Genomic DNA, 19123 nt, shown 5'->3' with positions numbered 1-19123 from the left:
ATATTTTCCCATCTAGATCATAATCCCTTGAGGGCAGCAGCTCTGCTTGGTTCTCAAATCCCTCACAGCACTCAGCACCAAGTAGCTCAGGAGTCCCAGGGAATCGGAACATCTGCAATCCAGTAAGAACTTGGACAAGCATTCACTGTTAAGTCATGTAACCTAGCTGGATTACATTTCATCATTTTCAAAAAATGAGGACCCTTGACTGAGGGAAGGATTGTACAGTGGGTATGAGAGAGGGCTGCAGCAGACAGACTTGGACCTAAATCTTCCTGAAAGCATGACCTTGAACAAGTCGTTTAACATTTTTGAGATTCAATGTCTTCATCTAGAAACTTGTAATATACCTACCTTACAATACTGTTGTAAGAATTGGAGGTAATATATATAGCACTGTTCCATGCCAAACACTCAATAATAGTAGGTGTTATCATCATAGTTGCCATCATTTTCTTTTACTATAAGGTTTCTCCTAGTTCTAACATTCTATGATTTTTTTTTCATCCTGTCTCAAATTAAATGCTGTCCTGGATGTCATTCTTTCAGGATACTCTAGTGACAATTGTTTGTTTACCAAGCAGTTGATTCATTCTATTTAGCTATTTAAAAATCCTTTTCAGCTCAGTGCTGCCCACCTGTCTGAGGTTAGTGTCCTCTGCTCACTTCAAGCCACCACATGGCTGATTTGAAAGTCATGAATATCTGATACCTTTTAACTCGCTTGCAGACAACTGGGTGGATCTGCACATTGGAGAACGATGCAGCCAGAGCCCTGGTATCTGGCGATGGCCCTGGGGAACAGCCAAAACCTGCTGCAGCCACCATGCAGAGAGGACATGCCCTGCCCTGGAAAATAACCCTCTTTAAGGAAGGCCAGTGCCAGCATATACATATGGACCTTTAGCTCCCATATTTTAATTGTGTGAACTACACAGAATATGGAAGTACAACCCTGGCTACAACTCATAGCACCTAGGGTATCCAATCCATCAAGCGTTTAGTCAGAGCTTGAAGGTTATCCAAACACGTGCTCTGCTCTGACTTGGTGCAGGAACCCCAAAAAGCCCTTGCTCTTCTTTTGGACTATTCCAAATACTAGAGCTCTTCCTTCTCTTTGCCAAAATCCACTGTCCTGTTTTGCCCTTTGCAGCAGCAGCAGCAGCAGCAGGTGGTGATGGTGGTGATGACAGCAGCTGGAGTTTGAGTCCTAGGCATTGTCCTAAGTGCTTGATGCATAATAGCTTAGTTAATACTTTCAACTACCCTACTGGGGCAGGTATTATTACTATCCCTATTTTGAAAGATAGGGAAATGAGGAACAGAGTGGCTGAGTAACTTGCCCAAGGTCAGAGGAGTAAATGGTGGCACAGGACCAGCCCCAGGGAGCCTGGCTCTGGAGTCCATGCTCTTAATCTCCAGCAACGATATTTCCTCAGTCCTCAGATACAGAAGGTAGCCCCAGAATCCCATCTCCTGCCCACCCCACCCCCCAAAAAACTGAGTCATCTCTTCTTCAGACTAAGTATCCCTAGTTTCTTAGATTTGAAAAACCTGGTTTCTAGACCCCTCTCTCATGAACTCAGTCACACTCGCCTGTCATGTCTCTCATAAAACGAGTTGTTCAGATGAAACCAAACAACACACAAGAAGGGATTACACCTGTGCAGGCCCCACCTCCACCTCTGTAACATCTCTCCTCTTTCCCTGCTCATGGCTGTACAGTGGACTTTCTGGGTGTGAAGGCAGAGTTTTACCCACATCTCTTAAGTCAAAGGCACATGTTTTTGTAGCTCTGTCCAAAGACGTCTTCCTGTTCAGAAGCATATCCAGGTGGAAGCTCTGAGGCATTGTAAGTTTCCAAAAGCACAGAAGGTGAATCCACTGGTAAATTTGAAAGCTCAGAAATGTGTACTTCACTTTGGTCTCCAGAGTTAAAAATAATAATAAAACACCCAAGAATTTTAGCCAGGCACAAATGAATCACCAACAACTCAAGAGTGTATGTTACAGCAAAAGCCAACAACTTGAGTTGCTCCTTTAAACTCTGCAGGATTGCAAAACTCAGAGTGGATTTTTCATGGAATTCCTTTTTAAATTTTCATAAGGTAATTTCCATATCTGACTGTATAAATAATTTAAAATTACATTTTGGGCTTAATTTGACCTTACTGTCTCAAAATGGCAAAGGTACAAAAGTCAAGACATTAAGAAAATGGCAGGAAGATAACAATGAAATTACCCAGAAGTTACATGGAGGTATAATGATTTTAAAGACAGCCCAGGGCTCAGAGACACAGGAAGGGTAGAATCCTTTATTTATGGTTTCAATTAAGCCTAATGTTAATTCAAAAGAGTGACTTTGCTGATTCTAGATTAGAGCCAACACAGTACTTTCATCAACATCATTTCATCATATTCATAATTACCTGTTGATATATTCCCAAAACACGACAACTACAGTTGAGATAACCAGCATTGACAGAATTACTTTTCCTTTGACAGTCATTATTTTCTCCTGGGAAGAAAGGAGAAAAGAGATGAAATAAATTCAGTCCGGAGTGAGATTTTTTTTTAAATGTTTCTACCCACCCATATCCTCTCTAAAAGGATAAATTTATGAATATTTAACTAGAGCTAAAGAGTGCGCTCTTCCTTAAATTGTGTATAAGTCTGCGCTGGCAAATCAGGCCAATTCCACTAATTGATAGGGCGGCCTGTGAGCAAGGATGCTGGGGCCAGGCCAGGTTCCTAGGGAAAGTCTCCCGACGAGTTATGAAGTCTGCCGCGGTGGTAGGAGAGCGAGGGAACGCTGTGAACAATTCCCACCGACCCTGGCTGCCTCCCGGTCCAGATCCCCAGCACTTCCCCTGTGTGATGGAGGAACCCTTCCACCTGCCCCTCACCCTGATGGGAAAACCACCCCGGTCCTTCCTTTAACCGAAGCCTCACCCACTTTCCACCCACCCGCCAAATTTCCCCCACCACACCCACATGTCCACTGGTGCACAGCAGGTCCATAAATATTTCTTGGTTGCTTCGTTAAATTGTGATTACAGGAGGAAAGCTGTGTCGAGTTGCACACACCAGGGAGGGAAGTGCTCTAATGCAGCTTGTCAAGGAGAACCTCTCTGAGGAGATGAAAACAGGGTGGAAAGGGCCGTGAGAAGGGGTGAGAATATTTCAGGAATGGCATCCTGTAACAGATTGGCAGGAGACAACACTTCTTGGATTTGAAAAGCAAAACAAACCCGCACAAGAACAAGATACTGAGCTTCTAGGAACTCGGAGTGGCTGGAGCCTAATGAGTCAGGAGAGGGCAGGGGTAGATAGTAAGACAGGAGGGGCGGGCAGGGGAAGGTCAGACAGAGCCTTGACGGGGTGTGCAGAGATGGGGGGGCTCCCAAGCATCTGAAGCTGGACAGTGACCTGCTCCCACCTCACCCAGGGACCTGCCTGCGTGCCAGGGCCTGGAGAATGGGTAAGAGGGCAAGGGTAGAAGGGGAGGCAAATCAGCAAACTCTTTTAATAGGCCAGAAAGAGGGGGCCTGTGCTAGAAAGTTGGCAGAGGAGATGGAGAGAGGTAGAGTATTTAAAATACACTTGCTAGCACCTGGCTAGTGATGTAGACTTCAAGGATGAGGGGGGAGGAAGAAGCAAGGTTTTCGCTTGAGCGGCTGAGTGGACGGTTGTGGCATTTCCTGAGATGTGTCAGGCAGGTTGACAAACAGGGTAGGTTTGGTGGTGAGAATCATGAAACTCTACCAGTTAGTCTGTGACATTCCTGAGGACAGGCGGTATGTCTTCTTCAACCCTGAATCCCTAGTACCCCACACAGAGGCACCTGATGGGAGATGACCGAATGAAGTACAATGTGACTAAGGCTGAGATGTGTCCCTTTTGGAGATGGGTTATTTTCTGATTCTTTTAAAAGAGGGTTGTTAAGATGATTCCAGTCTCAAATCTCATGTGCTGCCTGACCTTTATTATTAAATCCGGTTAAAGAAGTGAAAGAACTAGATTTTCAGCCATGACATTCTATTCCTCCTTGTTAGAAAGTGAATTCCATTTAGAGAGAAGCCAGGGTTGAACACAAAGTCGTAACCCAGCCTCTAGCTTTCTGGTATAGCTGGCATCAGCGGTCTCCCAGAGACCCTAAGAAGATCGGCCACTTAGGAACCCAACACGAGCTGGCACATATGGGCCAGGGCCACAGCAAAGTAAAAAAATGCAAATGGCTGCACAACTCAAGCCCCATCCTGAAAAAGGGTATGAAGTCCACACCAGGAGCACTGGCATTGAGTACTGGGAAAGTCCTGGGCCTGGGAGCAAACAGATCTGGACCTGAGGCCGTGGTCACCTCTCCGTGCTAGTATCTTCACTCTGAGAGAAGTATGGGATTGGGAGAAGACAGACTCTGCAGCAGGGTGGGGATTTGAGCCCCAACTCTGACACATGAAACTGGCTTAACCCTGAGTGTATTGTAGACCCTCTTCCACATTCCCCAAATCCAAAAATCTCTGAACACCAAAAACTCTTTTTGCAGTTTAATTGGCAAAAAGGCTCTAACTGATATGAGGCTATTTATGATCTTTATCCCACTTAGTGAGACTGTTTATACATTTCTTTGCATAAATATTGATGCATTTTATTATGCAGTGCTTCTGTGCTAGGGTTATAACATAGTGTACGATATATGAACTCCACAGAAGTTTTGAAAAATTCTTATTTCCAACCTCTCTGGTCCCATGAATTCAGATAAGGGACTGTGGATCTCTACTGGATCACATTCAGTTGGTTTCCTTATTTTCAGAAGGGAAATAAAAAGAGTGATTACAAGAGATAATGTCCATAAAATGCTTTAATGCTTAGCTCTGTGCCTGGTACAGTACAAATGTGAAAAAAAAAAAGCTACTTCTGATTACTGATATTCATAAAACAGGCTGTTGGGAGGATCCAAAGAGACCACAGTGTCTGGTATTTTGCAAATGTTCATAGCATATCTGGAGGAAAGAAAAGAAATTTTTGGAATAAGAACATAGTATAGGGAGCACATGTGGCTCAAGTGCTAGAGCTTCCACCTACCATATGGGAGGACCTGGGTTCTATCCCTGGGTCCTCCTGGTGAAAAAGAAGAGAAAGCATGCCTGCATGGTAAGTTAGTGCCTGCGCAAGTGAGTCACACAGCAAGATGATGATGCATCAAAAGAGAGAGAAGTGGAGAGTCAAGGTGAAGTGCAGCAGAAACCAAGAATGGAGGTGGCATAATTGACAGGGAACCTCTCTCCAAATCAGGAGTCTCCAGGATCAAATCCTGGTGAATCCTGGAGGAGAGAAAATGAGAAGAGAAGACAACACAGACAGCAAAAACAGCAGGGAAGGGGGATAAATAAATCTTTAAAAAAAAAAAAAAACATATTACACAATGAAGTGCGAATACATGCAAATGAGGGGCTCTAAAGTGTTTCCTATCTATTCTTTGACCCAGACTGATTGAGAGCTCCACAGAGGTGGGATCAACCCCAGGTCCTGCTTCAACATCCTGCACTGCTATGCAGGCTGCCCCACATGCTCTGGATCAAAGGCAAATTGTCCTCCGGGTGTAAGAAAGGTTAAACAGAAAAACATGCAAATTCTCATGATAAGGAACAGTGATACTTGCATAACGGAAAGCCAAAATCAGATGCCTTTTCTAATCCCCACCCCAAATAGGCAGCTGTCCATGACTTTTTTTATTTTAATTTCAGAAATTAGCATCAGAGGCTACTCTTTTTTTTTTTCTTTAAGATTTATTTTTTATTTCTGCCCCCTCCGCCATCATTGTTTGGGCTCACTGCTCTCTGTGTCCGTTCATCTTCTTCAGGAGGCACGGGGATCCAAACCCAGGACCTCCCATGTGGTAGGTGGGTGCCCAACAGCTTTTGCCATATCCACTTCCCTGTAGGCTATTTTTGAAGCCCATTTTTCTCTGACCTCCCCAGATCACTTGAACCTACCTAATTTCTGCTACAACCAATTGTCAGTCTTGTTTGAGACGTAACTGGGAGCTGACTGAACAAGCCAATTTTGTGTTTTAGCAGAGCACTGGAAATGAACATATGCATGCTTCTTGGGATCTGGAATCCAAATTTCCAGGAAAAGAAGGATTGGCAAGGTGGCCAATGGTCTTTAAAAACATTTGAAAAAAACTTTTTCCTTGTATAAAAATGAAGCACTCAACATCCAACATGGTCTGAAAATCCTCTTTTGTTTTTCTCTCTCAATACCGTATTATACAAGCATGTAAGAAGCATGGGACTAGGACCTCTGCTAAAACCCTGTTTCAAACTGGAGAGTGTAACTCCAAAGTCATCTACATGCCCCCCACCCCCCAAAAAAACAAAACAAAAACCTAAACTTACTCAGCCAGCTCTAGTCCCACAGCCTTGTGATGGGCTGGGCCCCTCACCACCCTCTAAGGCCCCCTGAGGAATGCTCTGATGATTTCTTTCAATCTATCACCCACGACTCAGCCCCTGAATGGGTTCCCAAATAAAACCACTCACCCCAGGCCTCCTGGAATGTGTATAGATTTTGCTGAAAATGCAGGGAGCATTTCACAAGGCAGGGTCATGTAAAGTTGGTAATTTATTTTCCCACCTTCCTCACCCCACCCTCACTCTCTTCCTTTTCCTCTTCTATGTTCGTGGAGTCACAGACTTTCACATGCAGCCTATAAATTAATTCTTCCTTGCCCACTTCCAACACATGTCCCAAAGAACACACACACACTCAGAATCTCATAGTTACACCTCAGCTGGACTAACTCACAGTATTCATTCCAAACAGAATTCCTCTCTCAAAGCAATTCCAGCAGACCCTGTTTTCTCCATCACATTTTAGAGGGAAAGGTGAACGTCTCAGCTGAATAACAATCTACTCAGAGGATCTGGAAAAGCCATTATCTCCACAAGAGGAACAATCAGGCAGGGTGAAAGCAGTGACAGAGAGAACCAAACCTCCCCACTGGCTTCCACAGCCTCTGAGGCTGTAGAATTCTGTCTGTATTTCCCCTACTATTAATATATCCTACAAATCCACCCCCTTGGAACTGCCCCTGCTTTGCTCAAGCCTTGACTGCTTTGGGACTATTGCCGTGGGCCCGATGTGGCATGTGTGGAGTGAAAACTGAGCAAGAGGAGTTCTGAGGAGTGCCCATTCTGCTTTGCCGTGTATTCAGTCAACAGAGTCAGACAAAGGTGTGCCAGACAGTTTATGCACGAGTATGCGATTTCACTGTCACAGAGCTCACATTCCAACAGGGCACTGATACTCAAAAGAATACATAACACAGTGCCATGTAACGGCAAGTGGTTAAGGGGATGGGGAAGAATTCAGAAACGAATTGGATATTAATGAGCTTAAACAGGACTCCAGTCTTTAGGCCTCCATATACTCAATTGTAAATGAGGACATTTCCAGCATTCCAGGTGAAAAATTAGGCCAGTGCTAAGACCCTAAAATCAGCAGATCTGGGTATGAATCCTCGATGTGCATCTTGGGCAAGTGAGTCTCTGTTCACATATATAAAATGAAATTCCAACCCCCTCCTCATAGGATTCATGAAAGGACCAACTGAGACCACATAAAATCCAGCAGTTGATAAATGCTCCACAAGTGAAAGCTATAATGATACCAGCGCTTTATCATGGGAGAGATGCAGAAATATGCGGCTCAGAGCTTTGTCTCTGAAAGCAGAACCGTAGGTCCATTTAAGAGAGGAATCCACATTTTCCAAGGCAGCACCCACATAAAACAGCAAGGGGCCAAGGCCAGAACCTCCACCCCCTCAGCCCCATATCAGGTCAGCTCTGTATTGCACAGCACTCAGGCCACACAGCCCTGAGGCACCCAGCTGGCCGGCGTTTTTGCCCCCATTGCCTTATGCTCAGGTCAGCCAGGGAATGGGTGAGGAGAGCTTCATACGTGTCAAGTTCTGCAGGGAAGGGTAAGGAGAGCCTCATACCTGTCAAGGTGGACAGAGAAAGGGGGAGGAGAGCCTGTTATCTGCGGCAGGCCTGCAGGTCAGCCCCAGCACCAACATGCGGTTTTGTAAATGGGATTTCTTGGGAACCCCTGAGTCTCATCTGTGAAATAAGGTCTTTGGACTTAACTTTTCCTAATAGGGTTTCCTGATTAACTCAAGACACAGACGAGAAATAAACCACAGAACTTAGAAATTTCATCTCACCAGAGGGTAGTTCACTTAGCCATCTGGAGCTCATCTTCCTGCGACTGCCCACGTGAATTCCTTGAGGTCGAATGATAAAGATTACCAACCAACGAGCGCTAAGCACAGAGCTAATGAAGCTTAGGGTTCAGGCTCCTTACTTGCACAGGCCCCGAGCGTGACTGGACCTGATCTCACCTTGGGGTGGGGTGGGGAAGCCCCAAATGTTTCCCAGAGATAAGTAACACTGCCTCTGCCTGCGGGATCACCTTCCAGCTGTGGTGCCAGACCTGGGGCTGCAGGTGAGGCCCGAGGGGCTGCCCTATTACCTGCATACCTACCTGGCCCCCCCCCAGTCTACCCAGGTAGACTTGCTGAGCACCAGAACCCCCACCTTTGTCCAAGGAGAGGTACTGAACTAGACACTGCGATGCTTCCTGCTCAAGGGTCACTATGGTCACTCAGGTAGAACCCAGACCCAGCTGTACCTGGGAAAATCAAAGGGTGAATTGTCCCAAGGGCGGCACCCCACCCACGCCTCAGCAAGAAGCGCCACCAGAGCAAGAAACTGCCAAAAGATTTACTGATGTGATTCACTACTAAGTTCCGAAACAGAAGGAAACTCTTCCAAACTCTTAGTAATAAAAAGCAATCATTGACTGACCATGCTGGAGGCAAAATTTAGCTTTCTCTTTTATTAAACAGTACTACAAAACCATCAGATAATGAGGCAAAGAGTATGCAGCCAAAACATACAACAGACTCAGTAGGCAGAGAATTGATACTAATCAGTTTTAAATTACTTATTATGTCATTTTCTGGATTTTGCCATATTTTGAGTATTTGTCAGTTTTTGTTATTTGTTGTTATATCTCTTCTCCTATTTGAAGTATTCACGTTCATGCCTAATATTGCATTTGCAACTTTGCATTCTTTTTCTTAAAATGGGCCCTAAAAATTGATTGAGTTTCAGGCCCTGCCACATCTGGATCCTCCCCAACTAAGCCAGGCCAGGCACTGGGCTAATCTCTTTACCAACAGCTTCTCAGTTAAGCCCCACAACTGCCCGCTATAATCCTCTCTATTATCCTGTTTTACAGCTGCAAAAATGGAAGATCAGGAAGGGTAAGTAACTTGCCCAAAGTCACACAGCATGAAGCAATGGAGCTGGGATTCAGATCCAGGGCATCTGCCTCCAGTGCCCGCTCTTTTAACCACTATGTTGTTCTGATAAACACGAATGTTTATCCATGGGCTCATCATTCAGATCTTGGCACAGTCTCTCATTTTGCCTTCTACAAAGACCATATAACAGTGACCCAAAGCTAGCCAGCCACCAGCTAAACTCACTGAGGGGCTGGGTTTCCTCAGAACCATGGAGGAGTCTGGCTTGACTCTTCTTCATTTCCGGGGTGCCTCCTACACACCAGGCCCAGTATGGGGTGCACTCACTCACACCATCTCGTCTATCCCTCTCCCTTACAATGATCAGGGCAGCAGCATTATCTTGTTTTGTTTTTCTTTAGCTGAGGAAACTGTGCTTTAGCAAAAGGCAGTGGTTTGCCTGAGAGCACTTGGCTCACCCAGAAGCGGCAGATCCTCTGGGAGAAAATTGTGGGAAGACGGCAGAGTAGGAAGCCCCAGGAATCAGTCCCACCACCAAAACAGCCACTGAACTGTCTGAAATCACTGGAAAACTCCAGAGGCTGGGGGAACATTGTGCAGCTTCCAGGGAGGAGCCAGAGGAAGAGGCTGATTAATTGCGATAAATACCATCAGTTTCCCCTCCCTGCAGCGGCTACCACCCCTGTCCCCCAGCCTCAAGGAAGGCGGCAGCGGGGACTGGCGCTTGGGCTCCTGGCGCAGCTTGGTGGTGCCAGGATGGGGCAGAAAGACCTAGTCCTCCAAACTCCGGGGCATGTGGTCTGATCCCAGATTTCTACCGCGATCAGCTACTTCAGATCCTGCGAACTCTGCTCAGGCAAAGGCAGCAGAGGAAACTTAAGAGTATTGTTCCTCAAAACTGTGGGAAAGTGCTAAAGCACTGCATTAACCAGACAAGTGCTGAATCAAGAAAATGCAGCCTCAAAAGATGTAGAAGTTCCTGGTATCCTGGCTGGTCCCTTACCCACACTCTCCACAAAACAAGGTGGAGCCAGCTTGTGCTCCCACAGTGGGTCTCTGACCCCGTTCCGCAGGGAGCAGACAGGTCCCTCTCTGTGTGCATCCTGGGCTGCATACATCAATGCCAATCTACCCGGAAGTCTGCGACTGAGCCCAAGGATTATCCTGTAGGCAGAGAAGCCACTTGCAGACAGCCGGGCAGTGTGAAAACAACTCAAAGTGGCCTGGGGCAAAGGACCACCTAATCTAAGTCACTCAAGAGAGCACCTAGGATAGGGAGGAGTCTATTTCAAAGTGAGTAGAGTAGGCATTCACTTGAACACCTATACACTGTCAACGGGAAATTCCTAAGGCCTCTGGCAAGCACAAGCCTAGGAAAAGAAACAGGCTCCCCAGCTCTTGCTCCACATAGGCTCAGGTCAGACAGAGAGGACCCTGCATTTCCCATTTGTCTCAGGCTGATCTTGATAGAAGGGCTAAGCTCTGAAGGAGACCACCAATCAAAGCAGAGCCAATTTGCGAAGACAAAGGAAGATGCTTTTTGCCTTGGATTGCCTGTTTTGATTAGGTCCTGGCATTCAAGAAAATCTCTGTTCAAGATAGCTCAGGGATTAAATTCCAGAGTTAACACTTTAAGATATTAAACAGATAGCGTGCAAAAACAGATTGCGAGACAACGAAACAGGCCCATCCAAAGGAACAAGATAAAAAGGCAGAAACCATCAAGAAAGAGGACCAGACATAAGACTTACTGGACAGAGACTAAAAAATTGGCCTCAGTGTGCCCACGGAGAGAAAGGAAAACCTGGAGAAAGAACTAAAGGATATGGGGAAAACACTGAATAAACAATATGGGAATCTCTCCAGAGAAAAACTAGAGTTGAAGAACACAAAAACTGAAATGAAAATATCACTATGCAATTTTAACAGCAGATTGGAGGTGGCAGATGAAAGAAATAGCAATCTCAAAGATGGGACAGCTTCAGTGATTCAAGCTGAGAAATGGAAAAAGAATAAAAAATAACTAACAGAGCTAAGAGATCTGTGGGACACTATCAAGTGGACCAATATATGCATGATGGGAGTCCCAGAAGAAGAAAGAGAGAAAGGGGCAGAAGGAATATTCAAAGAAATAATAATGGCAGAAAACTCCCCAAATTTCACACAAGACACAAGTATGCATACTTAAGAAGCCCAACAAAGCCCAAACAGGATAAACTCAAAGAGAACCATGCCCTGGCGCATAGTAATCAAATTGTCCACAGCTAAAGACAAAGGAGAGTTCTGAAAGCTGCAAGAGAAAAGCAATGCGTTATGTATGAAAGAATCCCAATAAGATTAAGTGTCAATTTCTCAACAAAAGCCATGGACGTGGCCTGAGGAAGAGGGCAGCAGCAGCTGTGTCTACACGGAGCAGGGTGACAGGATGGCTGGGCACAGGTTGGTGTTTGTATTGGGAGATCTGTAGACCTCACACTGGTGCAACAGTTTGCCAACTAAATTTAAAAAATTGCTGGTGCCAGGAAAGATTCAGCCCATTCTCTGCACTGGAAATCTTGGCACCAAAGAGTTATAACCATCTCAAGACCCTGGGTGGCGACATGCATATTGTGAGAGAAGACTTTGATGAAAACTTATATTATCCAGTACCGAAATTTGTGACAACAGTCAAAATTGGTTTGATCCATGGATCTCAAGTTATTCCATGGGGAGGCATGGTCAACTTAGCCCTGTTAGGCAATTTGATGTGGACATTCTTATCTCAGTACACACATACGATTCTGAAGAATTTGAGCATGAAAATAAATTCTACATTAACCCAGGCTCTGCCACTGGAGCATGTAATGCCTTGGAAACAAATGTTATTTCTTTGTTTGTGCTGATGGATATCCAGGTTTCTACAGTTGTCACTTATGCGTATCAGCTAATTGGAGATGATGGGAAAATAGAACAACTGGAACACAAAAAATCTTATAGCCAGGCCTGTCTTGATGACCTTTTTTCCCATTCTCTTGTTCAAATGAAGTAATTACACATTTAAAAGCCACAAAATCATATCACTTTTATAATATTTTACATTAAAATATAATGACTTCTCTATTAAGCCTAATTGCTGTAGGCTGTGGAATATATTTATTTTGCAGTATGTGGTTTCTATGAAAAATGTCTACCACATAGTAAATGGTCACATGTTCAGAAAAAGTCTGTCCTTGTAAATATCTTCAAAGTTGTTATTTGGAACTTTATAACAAAAGTAGTGCACAAGGAGAAAGAATATAGACTTTCTTGTACACATTTTTCTCTTCTCCATTCAGTAATAAACATTTACCTTTTATTTATTGAAAACAGCAACAACAACAAATACATGGAGGCAAGAAGGCAGTGGTATGAAATATTTAAAGTATTGAAAGGAAATAACTGCCAACAAGGAAGTTTGTATCTGGCAAGAATTTCAAAAATAAGGGAGAGATTAAGACATTCCCAGATAAGCAGAAGTTGAGGGAGTTGATTTCTACTAGGCCTGCCCTACAAGTGGTGCTAAAGGGAGTTATTCAGGCTGAAAAGGAAGGACATTAGATAGTGGGTCAAAGCAGCAAAAAATAAATAAAGACTTCCGGTAAAGGTAATGATATGAATATAAATGTCACTATTGTACTGTATTATGTGTTATGTAAGTCTACTTTTTACAAGTGCTAAAATGCAAAGGCATAAAAAGTAATGATAAATCAATGATTTTGGATATCCAAAGTACAAAGATATAATTTGTAACAAGTACCATAAAAGGGTGGAGAGACAGAGGAATGGATGAACAATGTAAGTATATCCTATTGAGGATCAGTTGGTATCAGATCAAATATGATTGTTATAGACTTAGGATGTTAAATTTTAACCCCATGGTAACCACAAATAATACATGAAAAATACATTCAGAAAGAAATGGTACAACACAAAAACAAACAATCAAATATGGAAGCAGGCATTAACCAAATAACTGAGGGTCAAAAAAGGTAGATTTACAAAAACAAAATATCAAAATGGCAAGAGAAAGTACTGCATTATTAGTAGTTACTTTAAATACAAATGGATTAAGCTCTCCAATCAAAAGGCTGCGATTGAAAGAATGGAGTAAAAAAGAATGACCCAACTATATACTGTTTATAAGAAAATCACCTTAAATTCAAAGGCATAAGTAGGTTGAAAGTGAAAGGATGGAAAAAAACACACCATGCAAGTAGGAACCAAAAAACACCTGGAATACTCTCCTAATATCAGATAAAATAGACTTTAAGTTAAAAACTGTTACAAAGGACAAAGATGGTCATTATATACTGATAAAAGAGTCAATTCAATAAGATATAACAATTATAAATATATATGCACCTAACAACAGAGCCCCATAATATATGAAACAAATATTGAGAGATGTGGTTAAACGAGGAAATTTTAGGTTGTATATGTTATTAGAATAAAAATTAAAAGCAAACAAACACAGGACTGTACAACACAGTGAACTCTATTGTAAACGATGGGCTATAATTAACAGTACAATTATAAAAATGTTCATTCATGAATTGTAACATTAGTACCACACTAATGCAAGGAGTTAAAAATAGGGTGGTACATGGGAACTCTATTTTATGCATGATTTTTTTGTTAACCTACATATGAAATTTTATATATACATAAATAAGCCTACATCTGTAAAATACATATATGTGAACAAAAGGCAGATCCTTGACTCCCAGCCTCTACTCTTGGCATTGGGATGATGCTATGAGTGAGGAGGGAGAGTGCCTTATTATCCTAAAGCCTCTCTAAATCAGTGGGCACTCCACGGAAATGCTCCCCATTGGAAGAAACATGGTACAGAACATGAGAAAAAGAAGTCCATAGAAGGTTGTTTAGAGTTATACTTTTCATTGTAAGAGTCACAGTAAACACAGACAGAGGAAAATCGGAGACAAGTCTTAGACTAAATATACAGCTAATTGTCGATCCAGCCAACACGAATGGAACAACCTGTTCTCTGAGGCACATCTTGTAGTGCTTTTTCTTGAGTACCCTTCAGTAAACCTAAAGCCTGTACCCAGCCAACTTTTCCTTCCTGTCTGGCCCAGAAATCACTGTGCTTGCTTTTTCTTTCTTTTTTTTTTTTTTTTTTTTGAGAGAGAGAGAGAAAAGCTAGGTAAAATGAAGGGCACTGCCCTGCCCTGAGGCAGGCTCTGCATCCACCCAAAAGCACTCCCCAGGGCCCTGAGATTCCCCCACCACATTGTCACTTTTGTTTCTGCAAAGAAAACCCCAGGCCACAGCCTCCACAACTCAGGAGATCCTGCCAAAGGGAGCAAAATAAAGCAGTACTGACGGTGGCAGTAACTGAGCCAGCATCCCGCTGGCTCCACTTCCAGATCCACAGCCAGGGAGAGATGGACTTTGTCCTCTTCCAAAACTACTGAAGGAAACTATGAGAGGTTAGAGGGAAGAGCAAGCTTCCTCGCGCTGGTGAATCCTGGCAGAGTCTGCTTGCAGCTAAATCATCTCAACGTTGCACATACCTCATCGTCCGCTGCTTTCCTCGCAGTGTAAAAGGCAAAACAACAAAGTTCTATTGAGCTCCGTTCCACAGGAGGCAGGGCTTGGAGGAAGGGAAGGTGGTGCATGCCAACTCCTGTCAAAAGAATTAACAGCTGTTTCAGGAAGGGGGGTGGGGGGCGGACAGATCCATCAGCAGCCAGGGGCTTTGTTTCTCGCAAGCCCTGGGAAATGGGCTGTTTATCAGGCCGGTTGACTCAGAGCTACATGCCGAGGCAGATATTCCTCTCCAGGCCCATCAACGCCCAACCTCCCTCACCAAACGCAACCACAGGTCCAAACTAGGCCTGGTGTCCCGTGATAGGGACACACGGACCGCCCACTGTCACCCACTCCATGGCAAAATGAGAACCGTTCTCAACCAAACAACCCCAAGTGACTGCTACTAGGAACAGCCAAAGAAGTTAAAAAAAACACACAATTAATTTAAAAAGGAGAGGGGGAGTGAAGGAGAGTCCTCAAAACTCTTGCTGAAACTGTATGTAAACGCTCCCAAAGCCAGGTCTTTTCTCTACATCCTTTAGGATTCAGAAGTTGTCCGGGTTTTGTCTGGACTCTATTTTTATAGAATGTTGTGAGACCTCCCAGCGCGGCAAACCAAGTTATAAGAACTTTAAAAGGTCACTGAAGCCCAACCCTGCTCCTTGCCTGGATAATGCTTAACCCTTCCCACACCCACCTCCTATGCCTAAAATAGAATTTTCCAACCAGAAGGGACCTTAGAGCAGTGGATTTTCAAACAATGAGACAGCCAAAACTTTTTTAGAAAGTAAACCAAGTCATTCTCAGAAATCTGCTATATAAAATAGAAGACACAGAAGTTCTTTGGCTGAAGTAGAGAATGAAGCACAAAGACCCCAGGCCCATTCTTCCCAAGTGGCCTGAGACTCCTAAGGAGGAGGAGTCTGGAACCCCTAGACTAAGGAGAGGGACCAAAATCCTCACAGGAAAGATCCACAGACTGGTCCCAGGGTCCCTCCGCCATGTCTAAACCAGCCTCTTCCTCCTTTCTCTAGAGGGAACTTTCACAGTTTCCTTCTTGGGGGTATGAGCTAGTGGACCACAACCTTTAGGGTCTGGAAGTTCTTAGCAACTTGCTGAAATCCTTCCTGCTGGTATCTACGAAAGCTGAACAGACCTGTGCCTTAGGACCCAGTCATTCCACTCCTAGGCCAATACCCAGGAGAGAGTGTATGCATGGTCACCAAGAGACACTGAGAGTAGAAGTCCACAGTGCACCCCAAACTGGAAACTAGCCCAAGGCCCATGGACAGAATGGCTAAGTCGTGGTGTAGTCTCCACACACAATAATGAGAATGAATGAACTCTAACGACACACTTCACGAAGGCCAAATCTCTCTCACACACAGTATTGACTGGAAGAAGCCAGGCACAACAGAATATACCCGGGGTGATTCCATTTAATTAAAGTTCAAAAACAGGCAAAGCTCATCTGTGTGTCAGGGATGGCTGTGACTGGGAGATGTCGGGGAGCTACTAGCGGGCTGGCGATGCTCTGTTTCTTGATCTGGGTGGTGGTCATGTAGGTGATTTCACTTGTGAAAACTCGTCCCGTACTTATGATATGTGCCTTTTCTGTTTAAGAACAAAAAGCAAACAGAAACCCTCCTTTCGGCCAGCCTTCCCTTGACAGCACTCAGGGCCACAGGACCACAGACAGACCCTGTATTTTCCTTCTCGTGGGTTCCCAACACCAAGCACAGCTGAGCACCTCAAAAGGAGTCCAGGGAAGATGTGTTGCATTAAAAGATCCAGGGATCTGGACCCATAGTCAATGGAGAAGAGGAAAAACAAAATTTGGAGCTTAAGGAGCCCAAGGAAGCTGGTCCTTCTGACGAGCAAGCACTAATCACAGGCCACATGGGCCTCCCATTTTTCAGTTACAGGGCAGCATCCTCTTACCTCAGTGGGTCCTCACAATCACCCACACGGTGATCAGGAAAGGGCGGTTCTCCACCATTTCCAGACAGCCTCGGCCACTTAGTCAATGTCACCAGCTAGGACAGTTTCCTTGGAAGGCCCAGTGCTGCAGTTCCTACCCAGCCACCCCCAGGGAATGCTGCCTGAAGAATAAGTGCCCTGGTTAACCACAGCATGGAAGAGTTCAGCCTGGAAGGCAGAAAACTCTTACAACATTCATGCATGCCCTTCCTCCTTTCCTGACATATTTTCATCCTCATTCAAGACAAAGGAACTTGTGATCATTCCTTTATTGAAAACAAAGGCAACGAACTGTAATGAATTAGCCTTAGTCTTCATTTATCGGCCCAGGTGAGAGCTTGGCCCGGTACCTAGCCCCAGTTACCTAACCTCCTCCCTAGATGATCACTGTCTGAGAACCCCTAACAGCCCTGCAGACCCATGGATCTAAGAGAGATCAGTGAGCACTCAGTATTCCTCCACCTTCCATACCCTGAGTCAGATTCACAGAACCTCAGAGCTGTTGTGCAATCCGCTCTAGTCCAGGCATAGGGAGCTGTCTGGGCCCCAGCCCACTTCCTCCCAGGGAACGGAAGGCTGAGGACCCTGGAACAGAAGGCTGAGGACCCTGCTTCGTGTTCCGAAGGGTGTGAAGATTAAGTGTTCTCGGCAGAAAACACTGCAGATACAAAGGATGCAGGTTGCCGTTATCTGTTTAATCCTTAATATATTTACAGAAGTCACAAAAGACTTGCTTGCCGAGGCTTGTCAGAGCAACTAGGTTGCTTCCTCTTCTGTGCAATGGGGTAATCAGTCCCCATCTCCCAGGGTAGTTGAAGGGCTGTATATTATGGTGGTTATGAGCATAGGTTCTGGGATCAGGCTGCCTGGGTTTGGGTCCTGTTGCCCCTAATGCTGTGCAAACTTGGTCATCTCAAATAACTGCTCTGTGCCTCCATTTCTATATATGTAAAATGGGAATAATAGCAGTACCTACCCATAGGGCAATGTGAGGGCTGAATGAGTGATTATTCATAAAGCTGGGAACTGACACATGGGAAGTGCTATACACATTACCCATTACTGTGAGAATTAAATGAGATATGCCTTGAAAAGAACTCAGCACAGTGTCTCAAGGTGCTCAGTAATTGTTAGCCTGTTATTCAACGAACCCAATGGTCTCATTCACTCAACTTTTCATTTGTGTATCAAATATACATTTTGACTCTATGTCAGTCCAGGACAAGGGGGAAAGGATAAAGGGGAGAGGTTCTAGCACATAACCATTAGGGATTGACACAGACACATATTAGTGCCAAAACTGCCTTCATGAAAGCCAATCTTGCTTGCACCCATAAGTCTTCTTCCTTGACAGGAGAGTCAATCTAGGCTAGAAAATCAATCATGACTCTATCCAAGCAATAAATAGCAAACCACCTTGAGATCTGCCTCTGTCCCTCACAACTCCAGGACAGTCCACACAAAAGTTGTGGTAGAGAACTCCCCAGGCCTGCCACAGCTTCCTTCCTGAGCCTCAGCCACCCTCCCATGCACAAGGAAGTCCTTCCCTCCACTTCTTCATGCTGCGGGTTGGTCTCTTTCTGGACAAGGAAGAAGCCAGTTTTATTGATTCCCTAAGAAGCAAGATGCTCCCACCCAAATGGCAAAGTACTGGGCACAGGTAGCAGCCTGGGCTTGAGGATTTCCCCGACCAAAGACACTCTGCTCACCCCCTGCCCACCAACATCTCCCACCTCCCAAGTGGTAACCCCTTCCTCAGGCTGAGAAACCCAAATGGAGATAATAAAGAGACCCCCAGTTATTCTTCTCACAATATGGCAGTGCCTCCCTGGTGCCCTCACACTTGAGAGGGCCTCTTGAGAAGTCCTCGAGGCCAGCTCTAGGCCCCAGAGCAGAACTACATCTTCAACCTGTGAGAAACTCAGCTTCTCTCAAGCTCACAGTCTTGCCCTGTTTAGAGCCCACTGCTGTCAGGAATGCCCCATCTGACCTTCGCATTAACCCTGGAAGATAGATAAAGACTACAGTCCCAAGTTGTAAGAAATGAACTGGAGGGAAGGGAAGAAGCTTGCAGAGTTATATGACTGCAGTCATCAACCCTGGAATGGAAGACAAGTTTGGGATCTTCCCATGCCTCTATCCCACCATAATCTCTTCTACCCATGGCAGAGAAGCCAGACCAAGCAGGGGTGCTAATGATGTGGTACAAGGCAGGGCTGTGAGCCAAATGTCACT

General features: G+C 44.7%; 1 protein-coding gene and 1 pseudogene across 5 annotated transcripts in view; one reads left to right on the top strand and one right to left on the bottom strand.

Moving 5' to 3' along the window:
- The window catches only part of GGTA1 (glycoprotein alpha-galactosyltransferase 1 (inactive)), a 74090-nt gene that overhangs the window by 15713 nt on the left and 39254 nt on the right, over positions 1-19123 (bottom strand). For 3 of the 5 annotated variants that reach the window (XM_058302455.2, XM_071217025.1, XM_058302457.2), the window contains 3 exons: positions 14890-15002; positions 2995-3131; positions 2430-2518 (listed from right to left, as the gene is read on the bottom strand). In XM_058302455.2, coding sequence (XP_058158438.1) covers positions 2430-2518; positions 2995-3021 — 116 coding nt within the window. In that variant the 5' untranslated portion in view covers positions 3022-3131; positions 14890-15002. Of the gene's footprint in view, positions 1-2429; positions 2519-2994; positions 3132-14889; positions 15003-15345; positions 15462-19123 lie in introns of those variants that run through there. The other 2 variants (XM_058302456.1, XM_058302458.2) reach the window with 2 other exon arrangements.
- On the top strand, positions 11760-12362 carry LOC131279368 (vacuolar protein sorting-associated protein 29 pseudogene; annotated as a pseudogene).

This window comes from Dasypus novemcinctus, chromosome 8 (genome assembly GCF_030445035.2).
Source record: "Dasypus novemcinctus isolate mDasNov1 chromosome 8, mDasNov1.1.hap2, whole genome shotgun sequence".
NCBI lineage: Eukaryota > Metazoa > Chordata > Mammalia > Cingulata > Dasypodidae > Dasypus > Dasypus novemcinctus.
This window is presented reverse-complemented; position numbering and strand designations above follow the sequence as displayed.